At 38.0% G+C, this 23,066-nt stretch overlaps 1 protein-coding gene and 1 pseudogene across 1 annotated transcript; one reads left to right on the top strand and one right to left on the bottom strand.

The window, feature by feature from the left end:
* The first annotated feature begins 668 nt into the window (after positions 1–668).
* Positions 669–4,653, top strand: LOC122089708. Its single transcript, XM_042659407.1, has 3 exons — positions 669–2,036; positions 2,931–3,179; positions 4,573–4,653. Exons 1-3 carry the CDS (start codon positions 669–671, stop codon positions 4,651–4,653), a joined length of 1,698 nt encoding a protein of 565 aa, XP_042515341.1.
* Positions 4,654–18,002: 13,349 nt separating this feature from the next.
* Positions 18,003–22,851, bottom strand: LOC122088747 (annotated as a pseudogene).
* Positions 22,852–23,066: the final 215 nt, after the last annotated feature.

Raw genomic sequence — 23,066 nt, 5'->3', positions numbered from 1 at the left:
GAAGGAAAATTTGTGTTTTTGTGTGTGTGTGTGAGAGAGAGAGAGAGTAGTAATTTGAAGAGAAAATTCAGTCGATAGAGAGAGTATACAACAAAGAGAATGAGTGAGGATGAAGGTAGGTTTAATTAAATAAAAGACATTCAGTTATATAGAAATTTAATTCACTAATTATGAACTAATTGAAATGCAAAAGAAGAAAAAGAAAGATATATAAAAGGAAGAAAATAGAAATTTAATTCACTAATTATGAACTAATTGAAATGCAAAAGAAGAAAAAGAAAGATATATAAAAGGAAGAAAAAGAAAGAAAAAACAAAAGTCAGAGGGAGCTCCAAGAAGGAGATGGAAGAGAGACCGAGAGCCAGGAAGTGGGATGAGAAAGCAATGATTAGGGACGGTTTGTATATAGGTAGCTGTACCCAGTGTAAGTGGACTATGTCATAATTCACCTGATATGTATGAGATTCTTTATAGTATATATGTATGTATTTTTATATATGAAAAGTAGTTTTAAAGCACAGTTCATAAAAGATGTTTTAAAGCATAGTTTCATATCTGCCAAGAAACGTGGAGGTGAGACCCCAGGTCAAAATACTACCCAGATCCTTTGAGCTCAAGAGCAAGACAAGGGAGAAGAGATGAAATAGGTCAATAAACTACACGGTGTGATGTTCTCGCATGAGAAAAGAGGTCCTGGTAAGTTTAATCTTGGATCAGCTGCTGAATTCCAGGCAATGGTTGATGCGTGTGAATTGCTTTCTATCCCTTCTCAGGGAAAGAAATTCACTTGGACTAATAACCGTCGAAGGGGTCATGCAGTTGCAGTGTTGGATCGGAGTTTTTGTAATGGGAAGTGGATAGATGTGTTTAGAAATGTGAAGCAGCGTGTTTTGGTGTCTTCGGTATCAGATCATGCTCCTTTAATGGTTGTCTCTGATGATGTTCAAAGACCTACAAATATCCCCTTTAGATTCCATAGCTTTTGGATGGAAAATGATCAATTTATCTCTGTGGTTGAGGAACCTTGGAAAACTTCGATAGGGGGTAATCCAATTTTTGTTCTGGCACAAAAATTAAAGCAGGTCAAGGAGAATTTAAAGGTTTGGGCGAGGGCCAATTTTCCTAACCTGAATGATGAGGTCGATAAAGCAAAGCTGGAATTAAAGAAGGTTCAAGATATGATAGAGGTGGCTGGGATGAATGATGAATTATTTAACAGAGAGGCAGATGCAAAAACAGTATTATTGAAGGCCAACCAAATGTACGAGAAGTTGTGGGCTGAAAAAGCTAAACTGAGATGGATGAAAAATGGAGATTGTAACTCGAAGTTTTTTCATCTCTCCGTGAAGCTTAGGAGGTTGAAAAATCAGATCACCTCCCTAAAAAAGGAAGATGGAACTTGGGTTTCAGACCAACAGGGAATATCATCTTATGTCTCTGATTTTTTTGAGAAATTTCATGAGGCTGATGAAATCACGGTTCATAATGACCTTCTTGATAATATTCCCAGAGTGTTGGAGGAGGAGGACGTGGCAGGATTGGAGAGTGTCCCGAGTGGGGAAGAAATAAAACAAGCTGTTTGGGATTTAGATCCTGTAAGCTCTCCAGGTCCTGATGGGTTCCCAGGTAGTTTCTTCAGGCGATGTTGGACTATTGTTGAGGGTGATTTTTGCAGGACAGTGAAAAAATTCTTTGAGGAAGGGCGGCTTCCTAAAGGAATAAATAACTGCTTTATTTCCTTGATCCCCAAAGTTGAGGGGGCGGCCTCTCTAGATAGGTTTCGACCTATATGTATGGGGAATTTTTATTGCAAAGTGATATCAAAAATTCTATCTTCAAGATTACTTGTTGTTTTGCCTAAATTGATTTCGGAAGAGCAAGGCGCTTTCCAGCAGGGTAAAATAATTTCAGCAAATATCAGCCTCGCCTCAGAACTGTCAAATTTGATGCATTCTTCAGTTAGGGGTGGTGGAATGGGTCTGAAGCTCGATGTTCAAAAGGCGTATGACTCTCTAGCTTGGGAATTCCTCTTTGCAGTTCTGTGCAAATTTGGGTTCTCATCTAGGTGGATTTCTTGGATTCACAACCTTCTTCTATCCTCCAGAGTATCAATTTTGGTGAATGGTGGCCCGGTGGGGTTCTTTGGGGTTGGTAGAGGTCTCCGACAAGGAGATCCTTTGTCTCCCTTTTTATTTATTCTGGCAGAAGAGGTTCTCTGTAGAGGTCTTAGAAGCATGGTTCAGAATGGTTTGATAAAGTCTCTTCCTGGGCCTCGAGGTGTGTTAACTCCCTCCCATTTATTGTTTGCTGATGACATTTTCATTTTCATTAATGCATCTGCTCAGTTTGTCAAAAATCTTAAGGCTTTTCTTGATAAATATCAGGCATTCTCTGGCCAGATATTTAATCTAGAAAAAAGTAGTTTGTTCTTTGGAAAGGTTGCCCCTCACAGGAAACATTTTATAAGTACTTTTATGGGAATCCAATCTGCAAGGCAGCCTACTAAATATTTAGGTGTGGAGCTCTTCAAGGGGAGAGTTCAACGGGACCACATGTTACCGCTGATGGATAAAATCAAGAAGAGGTTATCGGGATGGAAGGGTCGGATTCTCTCCATGGCTGGTAGGGTGGAGCTGGTTAAATCAGTGATTTCAAGCATACCAATTCATAATTTCGGGATTTATTGGTGGCCAGGAAGCTCAATAAAATTAGTAGAAAAGTGGATGCGAAACTTCATATGGTCTGGTGACATGGAGACAGGGAAGAAGATAGTGGTGAAGTGGGATGAGGTATGTAAACCTACCAGGGAAGGCGGTCTTGGCATTAGGAGGTTGCGAGATGTTAATTTTGCATGCCTATGCAAATTAGCATGGCAAATCAAACATGGAAATTCTCTAATGAGTGTTTTCTTTCGTGCCCGTTTTCTGAAGATTGATGGTTCGCTGAAAACTACCTACCTTTCCTCTTCGATATGGCCTGGTCTTAAAAAGGTGTGGCGGTGGGTACAGTCTCATGAGCAATGGACTGTTGGGAATGGTCAGAGGATAAATTTTTGGAAAGATAGCTGGCTGGGAAAGAAGTCTATTGAGGAGATGTATGGTTTGCAGTTAGATATCTTTGATTCGATGCAGGCAAAGGTTTCTGATCTCATTTGCCAAGATGAGTGGAATTTTCCCCAGGTGAGCTCTGAATTTTTTCAAAATATCTTTGATCAGGCCAAGGATATCATAATTTCAGATCTGGATGATATTTGTCATTGGGAATTAAATTCATCTGGAGTTTTTACAATAAAATCGGCTTGGGAAAAAGTAAGACGGGAATCGCCAAAGGTGGGGTGGTATTCATTGATTTGGAATTCTCATCTTCAGCCTCGCCAATCGGTGTTTGGATGGAGAATGTTGAAAAATAAGCTCGCTACTGATGATAATGTGAAAAAGAGAGGGGTTCCATTGCCATCTCAGTGCACTCTCTGTGGCATAGCGGAAGAGTCAATAAATCATACCATGTATGAATGCTCTTTTGCAGTTTTCATGTGGCAGAAATTTTGTTGTTGTTTTGGGTTTAGGTGGCCTGGATTTGAAGGAGTTGAAAGTTTGATAGCTTGGTGGAAAGATCAGGCCAAGAAGACCATCTTTAAAGGGGTGTGGCTGAAGGGTTTTGTTTTAATCCCTTACTTTACTTGGTTGGAGAGGAATGGAAGAAAATTCGAAGGAATCTCAAAATCAAAAGAGCATTGTTTTGGACAAGTGAAGAGAGAAATTAGCTGCCAAGAGCTGGTTCATTCAGGGGCAGCCATCTCAATTTCGGATCTTGTCACTGCAAGAAGATTGGGTATTTCAGGGGTGCGGAGAAGGCCTCGGGAAATCTTCAATATTTTCTGGTGCCCTCCTAATCCAGGTTGGATAAAAATCAATTCGGATGGATGCTCTATTGGTAATCCAGGGAAGTCTGGAGCAGGGGGAATTCTTCGCAATGAAAAGGCAGAGGTAGTGGCAAATTTCAGAAAATTTCTAGGAACTCGCACAAATTTTGAGGCTGAATTTTTAGCGCTTATGATAGGGATTGAATTAGCTAAGCAGCATAATGTGAAACGGCTCTGGATAGAATGTGATTCAGTTGCAGTTGTGACTATTTTTCAGAAGAGGCAAAGTCCATGGATAGCTCGGCAAAGATGGATAAATTGTATTTCTTATTTGGAGGATGTGGAATGGAAAATAACGCATTGCTATAGGGAAGCCAATTCAGTGGCGGATTTTTTGTCAAAGTCAGCTGCTCGTTTTGAAGTGTCAGAGCCGATTTCAATTTGGCCAACTCTGGTTCAAATGGAATTAGACATGGATGCATCGGGTCGGCCTAGGTTCAGATTCACCTAGGAATTTCTTCTCTTTCCAGATTTTTTGTTTTTGGTGGAGTTGGGTAGTTGCGTAATTCTGCTGATGGCAATGCCGAAGGTGGAGTTTCTGCTTCTCCCTCTCTTCTTAGTGTGAGTGTTGGGTATTTCTCCCTTCCTCATCTGATGTACTATTTTTTTTCTTTTTTCCTCTTTTTCTTTTAATATACATGACTTTTTAGCGAAAAAGGGGTTGCCCCTTACTGTACAAAGTCAACATTCCCACAACAAGTAAAATCATCATAGAAACAGTTTCATTGTAGCCAACTGTAAAATACCAAACGTGACCTAGTTTACATTTGTTGATGGTTTTTGAATTTAATTATTCAAAAATTTGAAGAATAAAAGAGAACATACTTGAGAATTGAAATAAATTGATTATCTACAGATGTAATAAAAAAGAATGCATATGGAGTGTAATAAATAAGAAAGAAGAGTGTTCTCTGACAAACAAAACTAATTACCTATCCTCAAGAACTTCCTCTAGCATGCTAAGGTGCTGAGATGTTAGTGAATATTCTTCACCTTTAGAAAGTGCACCCATGTACACAATATAGACCTGCACGGCCATCAACAATATAAACATGATCAATACAATAAGATAGAACCAAGAATAAGGATTAAATAATAACCATTAACACTTTTTATGGTAACGATTAAGAACCATTAACACAGAAACATGCAAGAATGATGAGAGAGAGAGAGAGAGAGAGAGAGAGAGAGAGATTGTTTGCCTTTCTATCTTCTCCAACAGTAGCACAACTAATTCATAGTGCAACAATAAGAAGAACCAGTAGCATCAAGGGATGAGAAAATGAAGAGGCATGGAAGAAATTCGCCATTGTTGGATCCTGAAGGTAAGTAAATCAAATCTTAATTAGAATCTTAACGAGTTCTGTCTCCCTCTCTCTCTCTCTCTCTCTCCCCCCTCCCCCTCTGTTTGTGTGTGTGTGTGTTCACTAATGCGCTAGAGGGGATCTGGTTCCTTAAATGAAAAAATTTAATAGTAACAAATTTTACCATGAATTGAAACTTTGAGATTCATATCAACACCATAAAAAAATAAAAAATAAAAAAATAAAATTGTGTAAGAGATCAATCTCTTGCATATTCTGATTCTCAAAATAGTTTTTGACCTCAATTGTGCAAGTGCGGAAATGATTTAAAAAGACATTCAAACAACCATTAATAGAGGGAACAAGATGGTTACCTTAGTTTTGCTATCACAAAACCTCCAAGTGGACTTAGCCCTTCAGGCACAAAGTTTGCATTCCACAATAGCTTGTTGGATTTCTGTTCAATTCTCGTAGTGACTAAGTGAGAATCCTTTTTCTAACTCACTAAAGAAGCTGAAGTAGGAATTTTACTTTTTGGTATTCCAGAGTGGGAGAGAGAGTGTGTTTTCTTGTTGTACAAGAGTCACATCTCCTTAATCTTTAAATAAAGAGATCAATCCTTATCTTAAGGGAAGGGTGAGCAGTTATGGTAACTGCTTTAACTCTATAATGACTGTCTACCATAATGACTGTTTACGTAAACACTAAAAAGTGGATAAGGATCAAATTCCTAAAATTTGTGATGTGTAACGTTCAAACCTAGTCAACATCGTGGGCCCACCTCGGTACCTTGATGGACATGTTATTACCAACAATTCCTATTTGTACATCAAAGACAATGAAATCAAGATTCATATCATCATGACTTTGAATTCATATCATCATGACATCAGATCAAATTTGATGTCTAGAGATTCCAAAATAATGTGCAACCTCTCAAAAATACACTCCAACTAGAATGTGTTGTTATAGAAGGTGAATCTAAAACTGATGGGATAGGACCCCATTGATATATAATCCATCATGCAATGTAATATTTACCAATATATATATATATATATGACAAGTAAATGTAATCAAAAACTCCTATTTTAAATAAATAAATTACATATCAGTCCTCCACTGAATATATCACAAGGCACAATATAGGGCATGTGTAAAATTATTGTTAAGTCCCCAATGCACCGAAACTTATATTACAAAGATTCCATAAATTTGATTGGAAAAAAAATATTATTAAAATTTTGATGAAAATAAATAATAAATACATTAATTTTATAAACATTTTATTAGAATGCCATAGGATCCAAATTTTGTCCAATCACATATAGACTTTCCCTCTACGTAATAGTCTCCTCAAGATGGTAGTGGACGCCATGTGGGAGTCTCTTTTGAACACGACTAAACATTGTAAATAAAATGCACCGATATATAGTCAAGGAGACATCAACCATTAGTGCACCAAAAACTCACCATGCATAACCACATCGATAAGGACCCCTTATGTTAAACGACCGACCGTACGCTACCGATGAGAATTTTATTTCCATCAACTGATAGTAACCCACATGAGAAATTCTCGTATGATTCTCTCACACCCTACCTCCACTTAGATGAAGGCTAGTGACCAGGAGACTGATGCAGGCTTGACCAACACATGAAGAAGTTTAGCCCAAGGCCTAGCATTTACCTTAGCCCATGATTATCTTAGTCTTTACTATATAATTTAACGTTCAATCTCAATCATAGAAACTCGAATGTAATCAATGGTGCAGACATCTGAGGAGCTTTCAGGGTTGGAACACTTCACATCCTTAGTGGATTTCCATCTCAAATCCTTTGACTTCTCAATTTGTGAGCTTAAGTTTGACATTTGAGTTAGCATTGGAAAGCTACAAAGAAAGCCCACTTGGAAGTGATTTATCTTGAAACAAGAATCAAGACTTTGAAACTTACATCAAGACCTAGGACAATACAAACTATGTAGCAACCCATGATATTGGGATTGCTCTACCATCTTTCTTTCCTTATCTTGTGTAATCTCAACCTCAGGATCTTAGGGGTAGAAGTTGAGATTTTAGAGTTTTATTTACCTATAAAACGCCACCAAATATAGCATGTATATATAGGATGAGAAAGTTTTTAATTAAATTTGATTAATGAAATTGTGGTTCTCCAATTGAGAGATTCCTTTGAAACCTAGAAGAGTTTCTTTGAAGCCTTGAAGTAGTTTTATTCCATCCTTGAAGAGTTAGAATTTTCTACTTCACTTGCATCCTAGAAGAGTTGCAAGACTGCCATTGGTACTGAAATCATCCTAAAAGAGTTTCATTTCATCCCATATCTATCTATTTTCATTTTTTTTTTTCATTTTCAGATTCAGACTGTGTAAGTGTGGTAACTTGTCACCCACTTGATGCTGAAATTGTAAAATCTCGATCTAATTTAGCAATATATTGTTGATATTGAAAATTTTAATCTCCACCCTTTGTTTGATTTGAAGGCATGGTTCTCTACACCAAAGCTCTGATACGAAATGATGCAATCTTTCTCTCAGAATTACCTGATTACAAGGATTGGGAGAGTAATTGACTTTGTAGATGAAACCAATTTAGGACAAAATGACTTGTGGCCAGTAATTTGGGGATATCTCTCTACTCCGATATATATTTGGGGTGATTCAAATTGAGAAGTAAAGAAACGAGGTGGGGCTACAAATTTTGTGAGATACGAATTGTTTAGATTCTGGGTGAAAAGGGGTTTAAAAAAACTGAAAAGTTACTACACTTACACAGTCCGAATCTGAAAATGAAAAAAGAAAAGAAAATAGATAGATATGAGCTAAAATGCAACTCTTCTAGGACGATTGCAGCACCAATGGGGGTCTTACAACTCTTCTAGGATGCAAGTGAAAGCAGAAAATTCCAACTCTTCAAGGATGGAATGGAACTTCTTCAAGGTTTCAAAGAAACTATTCTAGGTTTCAAAGGAAGCTCTCAATTGGAGAACCACAATTTGATTAATCAAATTCAATTAAAAACTCTTATCATTCTATTTTTACATGCTATCTTTGGTGGCCTTTTGTAGGAAAATAAAACTCTAAAATCTCAATTTTTACCCCTAAGATCCTAAGGTTGAGATTACACAAGATATGAAAAGAAAGATGGTCGAGAAATCCCACTATCTTAGGTTGCTGCAAAAGTTTGTATTGTCTAAGGTCTTGATGTAAGATTCAAAGTCTTGATTCTTGTTTCAAGATAAGTGACTTCCAAGTGGGCTTTTTTTGTAGCTTTCCAATGCTAGGTTAAATGCCAAACTTGAGCTCACAAATTGAGAAGTTAAATGAGTTGAGGTAGAAATCCACTAAGGATGTAAAGAGTTCTAACCCTAAAAGCCCCTACTGTAATATCCCACCCCAAAATTATCCCATGTAATTACCCCATGAGGTAAAGAGAGAAAATAAGAAAGGAAGAAGAAAAAAAAATGAAAAGAAAAGGGGGTATTCTTAAGTGGGTTTTCCTTCACATTGATTTTGATATTAAAGGAGAGAGGGAGAAAGGTGAGGTGGAACCCACCTGTTCCCTCACATCCCTCATTTATTGATAAACAAAAAGACAAAATAAAAGAAAGAAGAGAGAGATGAGAGTGATGTGTGTGTAAATGTGATGGAGATAAAGACAAGGGAGGGAGGGAGTGTGCATACGCAACTCCTCTTCAAATTAAAGTTGAATTTTAAAAATAAAATAAATGAAAAGGATAAAATTGTGTGTTTATGAGAGAGAGAGAGAGAGAGAGAGAGAGAGAGAGAGGGTTGAGTAAAAAGAGGACTCTCTACGTTTTACAAAAAAATAAATATTACTACTAATAATAATAATGATAACAACAATAATAACACTAGTAATAAAGTAGAAATAATAATAATAATAATAATAATAATAATAATAATAATAATAATAATAATAATAATAATAATAATAATAAGAATAAGAATAATGATAGATTAACGGAAGATAAAATTTAGGAGACAGAGAGAGTATGCAAGAAAGAGAATGAGAGAGGATCAAGGTAGGGTTTAATTAAATAAAAGACATTCAGTTACATAGAAATTTAACCTACTAGTTATGCATTAATTGAAATGCAAACGGAGAAAAAGAAAGATCTATAAGAAAGAAGAGAAAGAAAGAAATGAAAGAAAAGAAAGAACAAAAGGAAAGGAAAAACAAAAGTTAGAGGAAGCTATGAAAGGTCCTTGCTTCTAGGCTTTCCAATTTTCTCCCAAGGTTGGTGTTAGAAGAGCAAGGGCATTTCAGAAAGGGAAGATCATTTCTGCTAACATCAACTTAGCCTTAGAACTAGCCAATTTGATGTTCAACACTGTGAGGGGAGGTGGTATGGGGATCAAATTGGACATTCAAAAGGCTTACGATTCTCTCTCATAGGAATTCCTTTGTGCGACTCTTAGTAAATTTGGTTTCTCCTCAAGTGGGTGTAGTGGATTCATCAGCTCCTTATCTCTTCCAAAATGTCGGTTCTAGTTAATGGTGGTCAGGTGGGAAATTTTGGTGCTGATCGTGGTCTGAGGCAAGGTGACCCACTATTTCCTCTTCTTTTTATTGTGGTAGAAGAAGTGCTATATAGAGGGTTGAAGGCACTTGTGTCTGAAGGAAAATTAAAACCTCTCTCTGGTTCAAAAGGTATTTCTATCTTGTCTCATCTGTTATTTACTGATAATATGTTCATTTTCATGAATGCATCAACTCATATGTGAGAAACCTTCATACTTTCCTCTCTAAGTATCAGGAGTTCTCTAGAAAGAAAATAAACTTGGAAAAAAGTAATGTTTTCTTTGGGAAGGTGGGTCCTCATAGGAAGCAGTTTATTTGTGAATGCCTCGGTATCCAAGTTGCTTCTCTTTCAACAAAATATTTAGGGGTGAAAATTTTTAAGGGTCGAGTTACTAAGTCCCACATGCTCCCTTTGGTTGATAAGATCAAGGATAGGCTGGTAGGGTGGAACGGTAAGCTTTTATCAATGCTGGTCATGTGGAGTTGGTGAAATCTGTAATTTCTAGTATTCTTGTTCATAGCTTTGCAGTATATTGGTGGCCTGAATCAGTTGTGAAATTGGTGGAACGATGGATCCATAACTTTATTTGGTTAGGGGACATGGAAGCGCAAAATAAAATTGTTGTTAAATGGGAGGATGTGTGTAAACCTAAGCAGGAGGGTGGTTTGGGGATTCAAAGATTGAGAGATGTGAATGTTGCGTGTCTATGCAAGCTGGTGTGGCAAATTAAGAATGTTTTTTGAATAAAAACAGATTTCTGAAGGGTGGTTATAAAAGTTCCGCCATTTGGTTGGGTCTTAGAAAAGTTTGGAATACTCTCTGACAATATTCAGTGGATGGTGAGAAATGGGAAGAAGATTAATTTTTGGTTCAATAAATGGTTGGGGAATTCTTCTTTAATGGCTTCATCGAGGATGAGTGAATTTTTTGGGTTTTCCTCAAGGGTCATTGATTTTATCGCTAATGGTAGATGGAACTTTCCAAGTGCTCATTTTGTATTCCTTTCGAATTGTTTTGCTATGGGAAAAAATTCTATATTTCCTATAGATGATGGTGATGCTTGCCATTTGTGTCCATCTTCTTCGGGAATTTTCTCAATTAAGTCAGTTTGGGAGGTGATTCGCCGGCCCTCCCCTTCTATTGGGTGGCATTCGATCATTTGGAGGACAAAGATTCAGCCTCACCAGGCTCTTTTTGGGTGGAGACTGATGAAAGAAAAAATTCCAACTGATGAAAAGGTTAAAAAGATAGGTATTTCTCTTGCTTCCAAATGCACTTTGCGTGGTGCATCTAAGGAAACTTTTCATCATATTTTTTTCTAATGTCATTTCTCTCCTATGATTTGGAGGAAATTCTGCGACTGCTTTGGGTTGAATTGGCCTATTTTTTGGATGTCGAGTGTTTGTTGTCTTGGTGGAAGTCGAATGGAAAATTAATTTCCTTCAAGAGGGTGTGGCTGTCAGGATTTATTCTAATCCCATTTTTTGTTTGGCTGGAGAGAAACTCAAGATTGCAAGACTGGATCCAGCGATCAGTTGAGCAAGTCTTTGAGCAGATTCGAAATGAAATAAGTCTTCAGTCTTATTGCATTTCAGGGGCAATATTATCAATTTTAGATCTTCTCTGCGCTAGAAGGTTTGGCTTCACATCTTAAATCGTCGGCCTCGTGAAGTTTTTGAAATTTTCTGGTGTGCTCCTGTGGATGATTGGATTAAAGTAAACATGGATGGCTGATCGCTGGGAAATCCTGGCAGGGAGGGTATAGGAGGTGTGTTCTATAATAAAAACTCTGAGATTAAAGTAAATTTCCGAGTTATGATTGGAGTTAAGACCAATTTTGAAGCGGAATTTCTGGCTGTAATAGACGGCTTGGAATAGGCAAAAGCCATGGAATCCAGCACTTGTGGGTGGAGTGTGACTCGGTCACTGTGGTTTTATTGATCTCAAAAGGAGTGGTGCTATGGATTTTTTGTCAGCGGTGGAGTGGGTTGAGTCCATTCTTAGCTTCAATTGAATGGAAAATCACTCACTGTTATAGGGAAGCAAATTTGATTGCGGATTTCCTTGCTAAGTCGGCGGCAAATATAACATTTCTGATCCCATTCATACAGGATCTCTAACCAAGGTCGTTATACCTCAGGATGCATACGAAGAGAGGCTAGAACGCTTTTGTTTTCCCTTAATAGGTAGAGCAAACTTCAGGTTTATATCCTTGGACTACATAAGAAAGGAGGTGTCATCGTCATGGAACTTGAAGGGAAGGATCTCTTTGTCTATGATGGGAAAAGGTTTTATCCTATTTCAGTTTGAACTCAAATCCGATATGTCCGCCATCTGGTGCAAAAGCTCTCAAGGTTGGAGGCCAATTTGTGATATTTCAAAAATGGAGACAAGATTTTAATATTCATGAAAAGTAAACCATTACCGAAATGGTTTGGATCCATTTCCCTGACCTTTCGCTAGAGTATTGGCACGAGAAAATTCTCCTGACCATGGCAAAAGCGGAGGGTTGACCAATGGCCATTGATAAGCACACCCGTGCGGCCTCGATGGGAGGTTTTGCTCGGGTTCAGGTTGAGATGGAAGTAGGTGCAACTTTGATTGATGAGATCCATGTGGAAAGGGGACAGCCAGGTTCGCAGCAGCTATTCTGGTTCAAGCAACAGGTCATCTATGAAGATAGCTTGGGTCTTTGTGGACATTGTAAAAAATCAGGCCATTCAGTTGCTGATTGTAGAAGTAGAAAGCTTGTGGAGGATAGGAAAAAGACTAAAGATCAAGGGGTCCCTGGGGCTGTCTATGCAGATGAGACCAATGAGGCATCCATTCATGAAGTCGCCCAAGCTGTTCCTAATGAGGTTCGTGGCGAAGGAAGTGGAAGTGCAGGCCGTGGTGGTACTGCTTCTCTTAGCAGTGGTGGTGCAGGCCGTGGAGGTTCATTTTCTCTAGGCGGTGGCTACCTCCTCAGCATCAAATCAGGAAACAAATAACTCTCAGTAAATCACATGATCTCCTTCCATATTGGGAGAGATTGCAATTCAAAATTCAAATTCATTTCCTTCTCAAGGAAACGTGGGGTCCATTGAGATTGTCATTCCTGTCTTAACTGGAAGACATCAAATCACTGGGTCGAATAGATATCCTACCCATGAATCTTCTCATGGATCTGGGCACACCCAGACCCATGCTATGTCTGGGCGGCTAGCACATGTTTCTGATTCCTTGACAAATCTAGGCCTTCCAACTCTGCATCACAGTCAAATGGTTGATAATGTTATCTCCTCCATCCCGTCTACGTCCATCTGTGGGGTACTGTGGAGGTCCACCATGAGAAGATCGAAATGGCTGATAAGTTGGCTATAATAGCTATTTTTGATATGAATAATACAAGGAGGAAGGAGACAGGATTGGTCAATGTGGAGCAGACCAGATGGTCTAACCGTATCGCAACCTTAAAAAATTAATCATGAAGTTCCTCTTTTGGAATGTGAGAGGTTTTAAGAAGGCCTCGGCACAAATGGATCTGAGGAAATTTTTTAAAGATAAGGATCTTGACATTTTATACCTGGTAGAACCAATGATCGACTCTTCATCTTGTCTTGTTCACTTTTTCAATAAATTGGGATTCGATGCTGATCTCATTTGCAACTACAAGAGAGATAAAGTCCCAGATCTTTAGCTTCTTTGGAAAAAAGGTATTTCAAAACCTGTGACTTTTTCTTTTTCTAAACAGTAAATTACTGTTAGGATTGATTGGAAAGGTAAATCAATTTTGATCTCGTTTGTTCATGCTATTAATTTTAGAGCTACTAGAAGAGAGCTTTGGGTTGAGCTAGGGTTAGTGTCGGCATTGGCTGAACCCTAGGTTGTTGTAGGAGACTTTAATGCTACTCTCAGTTCCCATGGAAAAGGGGCCTTGGTTCCTTCAATCTTGGCTCTGTTGTGGATTACGAAGCAATGGTAGATTCCTGCAGCTTGATAAAATTACCCTCTCAAGGCCCAAAATTCACTTGGACCAACAATAGAAGGAGGGGTAATGTTTCTGTAGCTCTTGACAGGGGGTTTTGCAATGAGGAATGGCTGAACCATTTTAAGGACTGTACCCAGCTTATCCTTCAAAGGGATTTTTCGGACCACAGCCCTATTCTAGGTTTTTTTTAGGTGTGCCCAAAGCCGGCTAACTACCTTTTCCATTTCCATAAATTCTGGACAGAGCATCCTTCTTTCTTGTAGCTGGTCTCTAATTCTTGGGATCAAAGAGTTTATGGGCCTCTGACCTATGTCCTTACTCAGAAACTGAAAAGACTAAAGCCGATTATCTAAACTTGGGCTCAGGAGACCTTCCCAAATTTTGAGCACGAGATGATCAGAATGAGAGAGGCATTGGATCAGATTCAAGCTCAAATTGAATTGTATGGTATGGATGACGTTTGGTATGGGCAAGGAGCTAATGCGAAGATTGCATATCTTGTGGCTATGAAATATCATGAAAAATTATGGGCTGAAAAATCAAGAATCAGGTGGCTGAAGGAAGGGGACAGGAACTCGAAGTTCTTTCATCTATACACCAAAATAAAAGGGCCAAGAATACAATTAAAAAACTACAAAAACCTAATGGTTCCATTATTTCGGATAGAGATGATATTGCTCACCATTTGATCAGCTACTGTGAAGACTTCCACAAGAGAGTTCCTCTTATGGTCACTTGGAATTGCTTGAGGCTATTCCTAGACTGATTGATGAGGTGGACCTCCTTAGTCTGGATGCGATCTCGGGAGCGAATGAAATCAAGCGAGCAGTATGGGATCTCGATCTTGACAGCTCGCCTGGTCCAGATGGCTACCCAGGCTATTTCTTCTGCTATTGTTGGGAATATATTTCAAGGGAATTTGAAAGAGTAGTGAGGGATTTCTTTGTTTCTGGCTCGATGCACCAGGGTCTAAACGACAATTTCTTAGCATTAATTCCCAAAATGAATGGACCGATGATGTCTCTAGATAAATTCAGGCCTCTCTGTATGGGTAATTTCTTTTGCAAGGTAATCTCTAAAATTCTTGCAACCAGATTATCCTTTCTTCTTCCAATACTGGTCTTTGAAGAGTAGGGAGTGTTTCAGAAAGGGAAGCTTATCCACAATAACATCACCCTAGCTTCAAAATTGGCGAATATCATGCACTCTTCTACAAGAGGTGGTGGTCTGGGGGCAAAAATTGACATCCAAAAGGCGTTCAACACAATTTCTTAGAATTTCATCATCCAAGTTTTAAGGAAATTTGGCTTCTCTGAGACTTGGCTGAACTGGATTCTCCAGATTCTTTTCTCTTCAAAAATTTCAATTCTTCTAAATGGAGGTCCAGTGGGCTATTTTGGACTTGAACAGGGTCTTCGACAAGGTGACCCCATCTCCCCGATCCTGTTTATCTTGGCTGAATAAGTTCTCTGTAGAGGACTAAAACACTTTCTTCTCAAAAAAGATATCAAAGCCTTGAAAGGTCCTAGAGGTGTGCCCGTCCCTACTCATTTGCTTTTCGCTGATGATATCTTCATTTTTATTAATGCCTCAATCAAATATGTTAGAAATTTGAAATCTTTCATTAGGAAGTATCAGGAATTTTTAGGCCAGGCTATCAACCTGGACAAAACCAAGCTCTTCATGGGTTCCATTTCCTCTTCAAGGAAGCAGACCATTGTAGAGACCATGAAAATTCCTTCCTGCAAGTTCCCCACAATGTATCTTGGCGTTGAAATCTTCAAGGGAAGAGTTAAGAACCAATATATGATGCCAACAATGGACAAAATTAGGGATCGCCTCTTGGGTTGGAAAGGGAAAATTTCCTTCCATGGCTGGTTGGGTGTAGCTGTTCCGATCTGTCATATCTAGTATGCCGGTGCATAATTTTTCGATCTATTGGTGGCCATCTTCCATGATTGTGTAAATGGAAAAATGGATGAAAATTTTCATTTGGACGGGAGACATTGACTCTTCAAAGGTTATGACTATCAAATGGGACCAGTTGTGTAAACCTATTGAGGAAGGAGGTTTAGGCATCCGCAGGTTGAGAGATGTCAATAAATCTCTGCTTTGCAAGCAGGCTTGGAACTTGAAGTATAGCAATTCAGGTTTTTCCAGCTTCTTCAAGGTTCGTTTTCGAAAAAATGGCCACCCAAAAGAAAACTATTAGACCCTCATCAATATGGCTAGGAATCCGCAAAGTGTGGTCTTTCATATCTAGCAAGAAGAGATGGATTGTTGGTAATGGAAAAAAAAACCAATCTCTAGAATGCTAATTGGTTAGGATATTCTTCTATAGTGGAAGCCTGTGGTAATGCTTTATCCCCTTTCTTCAATTCCATGACCACAGTCTCTGAAATAACTTCAAATGGTAAGTGGATTATCATTGAGGTTCATTCAGGTGCACTTAGGGATACCTTCTCTGCAGCCAATCAAATCAGACTTCCTCTATTTGACATGGAAGACCAATACTTCTGGAGTGGGACTACATTTGGGGCTTTCTCCACTTCCTCTGCTTGGAATGAAATAAGAAGAAGGAACCCAAAGGTTTCCTGGTTCTCTCTTGTCTGAAACAAGTCGCTGCAACCTCGCCAATCTGTTTTTGGTTGGCATCTGATGCATAGAAAAATTCCCACGGATGATATTATAGCACAGAAAAAGGTATTCCCTTGGTCTCAAAATGCTGCTTCTATGGGTTGGACGCTGAATCTTTTAATCATATCTTCTTAAGCTTTAATTTCTCAATTGATATTTGGAAACAGTTTATGAACTACTTTGGGGTATTATGGCCCAACCCCAATGACCTTCACCAGTTGTCACTATGGTGGATTAGGAAATGAAGATTTCTATTAGTTAAAGGCCCTTGGACCATTGGTTTGGTTGTAATTGCTAATAATATTTGGCGGGAAAGGAATGCGAGATGCCACGATGGTGCTCACCATTCTACCTTCCAAATCTTTGAAAGCATTAAGCATGATGTGCAATTTGCGAATTTTTTCCTTAAGGGTGTTATCAGCAATGCTAGAGACCTCCTCTACTATTGCCACCTTGGCATAAGTGTTATTCCAAAGAGCCCCCCTCAATGCTGGAAGTGATCTGGAAGTGATATGGTGTAAACACCCTAGGGGCTAGTTCAAGCCGAATGTTGATGGTTGCTTTCTCGGAAATCCTGGAAGAGCTAGTGCAGGGGGTGTCCTAAGAGACCACAGGGGAGCTACTGTGGGATCCTTCAAAAGATTCTTGGCTGTTCAGACAAATTATTATGCGAAATTTAAAGCTCTCACCGAAGGTATTTTGCTGGCTAAAGAGAAGAAGGCGTCCTGCTTATGGATAGAATCTAACTCTGCAGCAGTTGTTTTGGCGGTTCAGGTTCACTCCATTCCTTGGTGTATGTATCAAGAACGGATCTCGTGCCTTTGCTTCCTTGATTCCATTAGTTGAAAAATTACCCATTGCTTCTGCGAAGCAAATGTAGTGGTTGATTTTCTTGCTAGAGAGGTGGAAAAATCAGGGATCTCAAGTTGTCCAGCTTCCTTCCCTGCTCACATCAATTCTGAAATTGCTTTTGATGCGGTTTCAAGACCAAGATTTTGTATCATGCATTAGCAAATTTTTCTTCCCCTGCTGATGGCCATGCTGAAGGTAGGGGATTAAATTTCTCTGGCTTGTATTTCTTTTTTTCCATCATTAATGAAATTCATCGAATCTTTGGAGAAAAAATGGATCTGTAATCAAAATTCAAACTTCCTGGCCTTCCTCCTCCTTGAAGTTTTTCATTGATTTCCTTTTCTACAATAAAAATTGAAGGATTTGTTTAGATGAAGACCCATTTAATCAATGACATTATAATATTGTTTTATTTGTTCATGGTAAAATATACATGGCAGCTTGTAGTTAATTCAAATTCAGATTTTTCAAAAATAAATAAATCAATTAAAATGTGTTTTCCTAAGTGATAAATTATATAGCTTTTGGAACGGTTGCCTATTGCTAAATCCTAAGGATTGAATCCCATTTTCACATAGGGCATTGAGTTATTAGTTTGGTTGCATTGAGCAATTAAATATTACAGAAGAAGTCGTAAGTAAAAAGAATAACGGGCCTACCAAAAAAATAATAATAATAATAATGATAGACCAAAAAGGTGAATAACGCATTTGTAAAGATAAGATTATAAGTACCATACCAAATACAATTCTTATTCTAAAATAAAATATGCATTCAAACTTAAAGGTGTTACAAACGACATTCTCATTATAGGTTGAGAATACAAACCAAACACTACCTTATTATCCAAAGCATATTCTACTTTTCATCTGAACTGATTTACATGCTTCAATCAAAGTGAGTGCACAACAATCGGACTTCTCACAGTATGAGTGCCATCGGACCACTCCAGTGATGCAGATGCCATAGACGTCTTTGGGTCCAATTTACTTCCAGAAACAGTCACTACAAATGATTTATCCTCGTTCAATGATTTGAAAGAAAGAACACTAGGCTCAACACTGATTTTAATGTTAGAATTGGAAGTGATGACTGATGTCTTGTATATGGAGTTTGCTGAACCAACATTCTTAACCGTCCGTGTAATATTAATTGCAAAAGGCTTATCTTTTTGTTGAAGTGAAGCTGTCATTGATGGATAATTGAGATCCAACGGCGTTTGTCTCCTGATATACTTCTAACCCTCTTGGTATCCCAGCCTATATTGCACAGGAATTTGATGTAGTCATCATTTAGGATTTCGTATACCAGACCGGGATTTATAGCTTTCACTGGATTGATATGGCCAGCACCGTAAGCAAATTCAGCATCCGGGTTCCTGGTGGCATTCATTGGCCAAGCTATAGATTGAAAAGGAAAATAAGATTGGATCAAAATGAAAAAAAATAATTTTACAAGCATATATAGATTGAAGGAGGGTATTACCAGTGGTCATGAGTGCAGATTTGATGGCAGAAGGTGACCAATTGGGGTGAAAAGATTTAACATAAGCGGCAGCAGCGGTAGCATGAGGGCACGCCATGGAGGTCCCAGATAATATATTGAACTTCACTTTCCTTTCATCAAGAGAGGAAAGTGAACCTAAAGGTGAAAATGCGGCCAAGATATCTACCCCTGGGGCGCTTATATCTGGCTGTAATATTTTTTGAGAAGACCATGTGATCAGAAAGACAAAGACAAAATGAATGAAGGGTATATATATATATTGTTTCGGGGTGGAGAGAGAGAGAGAGAGAGAGAGAGACCTTGAGAATATCTGGTGCAACGGGATTTGGTCCACGGGAAGAGAATGAAACAACAGTTGGGGCAGATGAATCATTTTCTGCCTCACTCTTCAAGATGTTTGCTGTAGGGTTTCTGTAGATTAAAAAGTTTGAAAGAGTATAAAATTAGTACAAAGACAAATTAATCAACAATATTATTAGAAAATTACCCTAAACAAATTTCGATGAAATAAGATGATGATGAGTAAAACATTGAATTCATTCTCAGCTCCTTCAGCATCATGAAACAACTACCAATGGTTATTGTGAACTTACTTTGTGGAATTCATGTACGACTTGACCTGCTCTGCTGCTTGTTTTTTTATTTGTATTGCAGGTAAAGGATATGGAGAAGAATAGTCAAAATATTTATCCTCTGACATTAGTACCCCTAAAGCACCAGTTTTCTTTGCTGCTTCTCCCATACTTAACTGATCACACAGCAAAATCTTTCCCTTCACCAAACCACTATCTAAGCAGCGTTCGTAACAAAGTCTGAAACACAAAAGGCAATTATCTTCACTCGTAATATGTCATCTAATTAAGAAAATGGAAGAAGCTAGTAGTTAACGAAGGAGGCAATTCATTACCGAGCCCATGATTCATTACATTCTGCTGGATTAAGTACTTCTTTTCCATATACCAATGGATGGTTTGTTCCAGTAAAAGAATTTATGGAATTACCCTGAAATCGAAAAAATAGTACTTAATTGATGGCATTATGAACTTGGAGACAATGCAGTTTCTGCTGCTATCTATGAACCACAAGCTTAGTAAAGCTAATGGAAGTTACTCCTCAAGCATGATTCTCCAATTCACAATATCTGAAGCGAATAAAAATCTGCATAATAGAGCAACAAATCTCTTAAATATATTTTTTTTTTAGATCAATTTCCTTGTGCTGTGTTTGATATGCATATTTGGTCGATAATGCATTCCAAGAATTCATAGCAAACATAACCTTAATTTCTAGGAATTAAAGAAAAATCAGTTCAGCTGTTGCTATTACCCTAAGTAAGACAATCTTCTTCCCCCTCTCCAGTTACCCATCAAAGAAAAAAAATTAAAAATAATTAAAAATAAAAAATAATCAAGACTGCATAATGCTTCTTACCTTAAGGACCTTTCCATCTCCTAGGACAACCTTATCAATGATATGGCGGTCTGTATTGCTTGCCGCGACAGATAGTATCCAAGGTGCAAGGCTTATGACTGTTTGCGTATCCGGACCATCATTTCCGGCAGACTATGATGTGAGGATCCCTTTCTGCATGGCATGGAATGCCCCAATTGCTATGGAATCTATATCAAAGTCAGCCCAAGTTGATGCTCCTATCGAGATTGAGATGATATCTACTCCATCCGCAATGGCATCATCAAAAGCGGCAAGGGCATCACTTTCAGCGCAACCATTTGAATCGTAAACTTTGTAAGCTGCAATCCTTGCTGATGGTACACCTCCCCGTGCATTCCCTTGGGCTATTCCGTAAAAGCTCGCATTAGATACTAAATTACCGGCAATTGTGGAGGCAGTATGTGTCCCATGTCCATCTGTATCCCTCACTGAATCACTTTCATTAGAGTAAAATCTCGCACCAATGATCTTGCTGTAAAAGATTCATGGAAAATTGTTGTGATTAGTCGATCACATCACTGCATATCATGTAGATGGAACTAATAGAAATGATATCAGGCCAAGAGAATTACTTGTTGCATGTAAAATTCTTGCCACCTTTACAAATACCCTTCCATTTCTTAGGAGGAGGGCCAAATCCTTCGTCACTAAAACTTTCAGATTCTGGCCATATTCCACCGTCAAGAACACCAATAATCACATCACTCTCAGTCTTGGGTATTCTTTTCACAGCCGCGGACAAACCGATGAAGTCCCAGGACCTAGTTGTGTGAAGTTGGAGAGTCCTACTAGGGAAAACAGATACTACACCTTCTTTGTCTGACATGACACGAAAGATATTATGATCACATATGTTGTCTTAAAACTGAAACATAATTAAGAAGATATGGAGTTACTAACTGGCAAGCTTTTGTTTCTCTTGTTCATTGAGTTTTACTGCAAATCCATTAAAACTTCTTTGATAGCTTCGCACAAAGTTGTCGGTTATATTGCTGCACAAAGAGAGCGATGTCATCAGTAAGAATTTGAAAATTTTTATATTAGCTTACTTCAATTTAACCAACCGTGGTTATATAGAATTACAATCATCCTATGTGGTACATACATAAAAACAAAATATTATTACATATAACACAAAAGGTCATTATGACATGGACATGACTGTTGCAATATAGGGGTTGCCGCGTACGAAGTCAATATTCCCACAACAAGTAAAATAATCATAGAAACAGTCACTGTAGCCAACTGTACAATACCAAACGTGACCCGTTTTACATCTGTTGATGATTTTTGAATTTAATTATTCAAAAATTTAAAGAATAAAAGGGAACAAATTTGATAATTGAAATAAATTGATTATCAACAGATGTAATTAAAAAAATGCAGATGGAGTGTAATAAATAAGAAAGAAGAGTGTTCTCTGACAAACAAAACTAATTACCTATCTTCAAGAACTTTCTCTAGCATGCTAAGGTGCTGAGATGTAAGTGAATATTCTTCACCTTTAGAAAGTGCACCCATGTACACAATATAGACCTGCACGGCCATCAACAATATAAACATGATCAATACAATAAGATACAACCAAGAATATGGATTAATTAAGAACCATTAACACTTTTTATGGTAAAGATTAAGAACCATTAACACAAAAACATGCAAGGATGATGAGAGAGAGAGAAATTGCTTGCCTTTCTTTCTTCTCCAACAACAGCACAACTAATGCATAGTGCAACTATAAGAAGAACCAGTAGCATCAAGGGATGAGAAAATGAAGAGGCATGGAAGAAATTCGCCATTGTTGGATCCTGAAGGCCTAGGGTGGATCACTGAAACACAATACATTTATTAATGGGTAGTGGGAAAGAATCCTAATTAATAGATGACTTTGATTTGATTTACCTACCAATCAAATATTGAAGTACATATACAAATACAACTAATCACTTTACTTGGTAAAACCCGAGTGATCACTATGCGTTTTAGCATAACAGAAAAGAAAAAAAAAAAAAGGGATTAATCACTAAGAATCTGCTGACTGCCAACTTGATTTCTTTATTTTCTTTCTAAAACGTGCAAGAATCTTTCTCATTCTCTACTGAAACGGGGCAATAGAACTTTACCTTAAACATGTTAATGCACGAGTTCTGTGTGTGTGTGTGTGTTCACTAGTGTGCTAGAGGGGATCTGGTTCCTTAGATGAACATTAAATTTGATAGCAACAAATTTTACCAGAGATTCAAACTTTAAGATTCATATCAACACCGTAAAAAAATAATAATAATAAAAAATAAATAAATAAATAAATAAAAGTTGTAAGAGATCAATCTCTTGCATATTCTGATCCTCAAAACAGTTTTCGACCTCAATTGTGTAGGTGCGGAAATGATTTGGATCGTCCTATTAGTAGGGTAAGACATTCAAACAACCATTAATAAAGGAGAAAAGATGGTGACCTTAGTTTTGTTATCACAAAACCTCCAAGTGGACTTAGCCCTTCAAGGGCAAAGTTTGCGTTCCACGATAGCTTGTTGGATTTCAGTTCAATTCTCGTAGTGACTGAGTGAGAATCCATTTTCAAGCTCACCGAAGAAGATGAAGTAGGAATTTTGCTTTTTGGTATTCTAGAGAAGGAGAGAGAGTGTGTTTTCTAGTTGTACAAGAGTCACATCTGTTTAATCTTTAAATAAAGAGATCAATCCTTATCTTAAGGGAGGGGTGGGCAGTTACCATAACTGCTCTAACTCTATAATGTCTATCTCCCATAATGACTATTTACCTAAACACTAAAAAGTGGATAAGGATCAAATTCCTAAAATTTATGATGTGTAAGTTTAAATTCAAAATTTAAACTTTC

This window comes from Macadamia integrifolia, chromosome 9, assembly GCF_013358625.1.
Source record: "Macadamia integrifolia cultivar HAES 741 chromosome 9, SCU_Mint_v3, whole genome shotgun sequence".
In the NCBI taxonomy this organism is placed as follows: Eukaryota; Viridiplantae; Streptophyta; class Magnoliopsida; order Proteales; family Proteaceae; genus Macadamia; species Macadamia integrifolia.
The sequence above is the reverse complement of the archived record's forward strand: the minus strand, read 5'-3'. Positions and strand labels throughout refer to the sequence as shown.